At 36.4% G+C, this 4,003-nt stretch overlaps 1 protein-coding gene across 2 annotated transcripts; it reads right to left on the reverse strand.

The window, feature by feature from the left end:
- Window positions 1-398: 398 nt before the first annotated feature.
- LOC109828201 (ribonucleoside-diphosphate reductase large subunit-like) lies at window positions 399-2,892 on the reverse strand. 2 transcript variants are annotated; one of them, XM_020395231.1, is made up of 4 exons: window positions 2,528-2,892; window positions 984-1,091; window positions 806-908; window positions 399-717 (listed from the first exon to the last, which is right to left on the reverse strand). In XM_020395231.1, the coding sequence occupies exons 1-4, from the start codon at window positions 2,602-2,604 to the stop codon at window positions 520-522; spliced, it is 486 nt and encodes a 161-aa protein (XP_020250820.1). In that variant the 5' UTR covers window positions 2,605-2,892; the 3' UTR covers window positions 399-519. The 2 variants fall into 2 exon arrangements, with proteins under 2 accessions (XP_020250820.1, XP_020250821.1); XM_020395232.1 differs by lacking the exon at window positions 2,528-2,892 and adding an exon at window positions 1,196-2,519.
- Window positions 2,893-4,003: the final 1,111 nt, after the last annotated feature.

Genomic DNA, 4,003 nt, shown 5'->3' on the forward strand with positions numbered 1-4,003 from the left:
CGAGTTAAGTTAAGACTCAATAATGTGGATAATCATTTTTATTAGCAGTATAGTATGAAAGGATAAGGAGAGCAACTATATACTTAGCTGCTTGTTCATCTTATTAAGGTTTTTTTAACAAATCTAAAATTTACCCCTATTTTGCATTATGGTATCTAAATTTATCCCTATTATTTAATTGGATTGTCAATTACTAATGCTTTAACTTGGTACTGATGACCAACTTACTATGTCAGATATCTACTTAGAGATCTCAATATAAACCATAAAAAATTGTTATATAGGTTAGTTTTTGTGTGTGTGTGTGTCCATAAAAGGAAAAAACATAAGTATCTTACATAACATACTCATTCAAAACTAAAATAAAAACTTGGAAAATTAAATACTTAATGTAGATATTTGCAAGGCAAAGCCAACTCCATTAATTGAAATCCAAGTAGCGAGTATTGTCTTTTAGAATAAACATCCCTACTGTGAGCTAAAAACATGAGAAACATATAAAACAAAAGGTTTGTGAATTTATAACACCCTTAACATTGGGACAATACCATTAGAAGTTTCGTTTGTTCCACGAATATAACTGCCCATTGCACAAGTATTGTGAACAGAAACACCAATTCCTCTAGCAGATTTGCTTATAACAGCACACTCCTTGAGAGTGTCATATATGCCCTCGATACTATCATCTCTCATACAAATAAGGAAGCAGCTGCTTAACTGGCAACATACAATTCCACTTGAATCAGAGGATAATTTCAAACTACCTTCAACTCATAAAAATAAATAAAAGGAAAAAGAACAATACCTGGGGACGAGGAGTGCCAACATTAAATAAGGTAGGAGAAGCATGTGTAAACCACCGCTGTGACATTAGATGGTATGTTTTGACAGCAGAATCAATATCTTCCTTGTGAATTCCAACAGCAACTCTCATCAGCATGTGTTGAGGTCTTTCTACAATACATAGTACATTAAATCCTCACCATATAGTAGTTGAAATAAGATCCACCTTTCTGTATGAACTGTGCAAAATAGCAAAGGCCACATCTTCAACGGGTCGATAAGGAACTGTACCTCCAAACCTTGTAAACCTGAATTTATACAAAAGAAAACAAAAGGTTGTGAATTTGACTCAAAAATAACCAATTCTTCCTAATTAAACTAAAGAAAAATTGGTTAGAATTCAAGCAATTACCATGCAGTCCAGACTTCAGTCCACATAGAGGGTTTATATGGTTTGTTTGGAGAGAAATCATCGAGATAAAATCCATTCAATGTAGTCAAAGATTCTACCAGTTACACAAATATGTGTGAATAACAACCTAATTTGTGGCCATCTCAATAAAAAACCATCTCTTTCCTTGAAAAGCTAAGATATGTGTGAATAACAACATAAGTTGTGGCCACCTCAATAAAAAACACAAACATTTGTGAGTACATTTTGCTCATCTCATTTTCTAAATAAATAATCTTTAAAAAAACAAAAATTCTATTAAGACCAATTTTTGTGGCCATCTCAATAAAAAGAACTAATTAATAAATTTTTACTTAGTTGTGGACACTTATCGGCGTATAGATTGCAGCATGTTCGCTTACAGATTAGTAGTTTGGCAAAAACATGAAGCCACATATAAATTAGAAAGAAAAACTACTTATACAGAAGATATTAACATAAAAAGTAATGTAATGTGGCATGAAGGTCCACATACAAATTGGAAAGAAATATGCATACCAAACCTTAACATCGATCACAGAAGGGAGAAATACTGAAAAAAGTACTAAATAAACATGATATAAATCAGGCTGTTTCGACAACTACAACATAACAATTGTAACTCCAGCACCACACATATCTATGGCTCGTAAAACCTTGTACAATACAGTTCTCCTATATTATTCCATGATATTGAGCCACAATTTTTGGTGAACTCTTATAAGCATAAAATTCCAGCATAGTCACAATATATTGATAACCAAAACATGAGCTAAAGGCATCTTCCTAATTTGGTGGAGTAAGAAATTTCCTAAGATAACTGCACACCATTCAAATTTTTAGCTCAGGGAATGTTATTTTAAAAATTGACTTTAGAAGGGAAAACTACAACAATGTTAAAAATCTTTTTACCAATAGAGCCTCCAGCCACTTACAAATCAAAAAATAGCCAATGAATTGAATTTATTCAGAGAGCTTCGTGACATTTGCTCATCCATTAACTTTAGAAACCATCTCTTTCCTTGAAAAGCTAAGATCTATGATTTTCTAAATAAGTAATCTCAAAAAAAAGATTATGCAATAACATATCTTAAAAACATATTGAAAGGAGAAATTAAAAAATATCCCTAATTTTATATGCTTTATATACGTAAACATGACCATAATCGTTCGCCTCAAAATCTTTGAAGAATAATAAAGCAACACATTTTAGCTCTGATCTCCCGATAAAACATCGATAGTTTAAGATTATCGATTGAGAAGAAAAATTTGAAATGAAGCCCTAATTCTAGGCCTTCGATGCATTAAAGTTACCTGACTTTGACCCGAATATTGAACCCTAACCCTAGATGCCTCATCCTCAATCGAAAGCGAGCGGTGTTGTTGATCATGATAGAAGAGGTGAAGTGGTGGAGGCAGTGGAGGAGGGGGGGTAGAGGGAGAGGAGGTTTGTGTAGATCACAGTGAATACGTTTGAAACGATGAGACGAAGAGGAGCACGAATTCTCTGGTCGACAGAGACGAAGAGGCGGAGCACGATTTTTCTAGGAGACGAACACGAAGAGGCGAGCTTGGGAATTGAAGAAAGGGGAAAAAACTGCTTCCTCGTAGTTAACGGCGGAATTCATTAGAGCAATGGAATTGAAGATGAATGTAGAAAAATCTGGAACCAAGCTATAATTACGGTACTGGTTTCAATTGCGGTACTAGGACCAAGCTTTAATAGCGGTGGGGGATTTTTTTTTAAGAAAATTTTGAAAAAAAGGATAATTTGCCACTTGGCGGTTTCAGGGGTAAGAGTTTTTATATATAGTATATAGATGGGCCAAAGTCTCTCGATGTGAAAAATTTCGTCGCTCATAATATTTGGGGAGAAGCTGGTAATTTTTCACAACCTTCATCATTTGATTTTTCTCTTTTTTCTAAGCTCATCTTCGATCAGCCCAATTCGTGGCCTCGGTTGGGATCTAGGGTTTCTGAACCTAGGGTTAATTGCTTAACTGCGGCTGGGTTGGATGTTTGGGTCAAAAGTTGATGTTTTCATTGCTTCGAATCTATTACAAGTTCAGTCGTTACAATAAACTCAAATAAAAAGAAAAATCGATCTTTTTATAAGATCTCCTTTATACAATAAAAATAAAGATTGTAACTCTTGTCAAACAGCGCAACGGATGTTTATCACCCGCTGCTTGTGTGGGATCTTTGCCTGTGCCGGGGACGTCGATATCCGTGGACTGCCTACGGATCGGATCCGGTTAACAAAAAATTGACAGAGCTCCTACTTCACCAAGGAAGTATTCGCTTGAAGGTCTGAAATCGACCAAGCGAAATCAGTAGCTCTTCTCGAGATTAAGACCAAGCCTAATCTCAAGGAACGGACAGGGGAATACGGGTTCAGAGCCTTCGAAAGCCTTCCTCTTTATGCTGAAGTTCGTCGGGATCTGACTTGTCCTCTGAAATTCGTGCTATACTCTCCAATTCGGCAGTTTTTCGCCCTCTTGATGTTCGCCCCTCGAAATGAGCCCTAGGCCTGTATTTATAGGCTTCGGCTGGGGGGTTTTCAGATAAGAATGAGTGATTTGGCCTTATCTTTAGTTAATAAAGACCTAATCACGTTTGTGGATGATATCAAGTCAGTTGGGAATGCCTGTAATAGATAAATCCTGAGAAAACAGCAGAAAACCGTCAAAAACCCGTCCAGGGGTCGAAATAGCGCGACAGGTTTTGCTGACCAACGGGGAGCGCGGGTCGGCGTGGTCTGACCCGCGCTTGCGCGGGTCAGACGGATAT

Source organism: Asparagus officinalis, unplaced genomic scaffold, assembly GCF_001876935.1.
Source record: "Asparagus officinalis unplaced genomic scaffold, Aspof.V1 AsparagusV1_Un828, whole genome shotgun sequence".
In the NCBI taxonomy this organism is placed as follows: Eukaryota; Viridiplantae; Streptophyta; class Magnoliopsida; order Asparagales; family Asparagaceae; genus Asparagus; species Asparagus officinalis.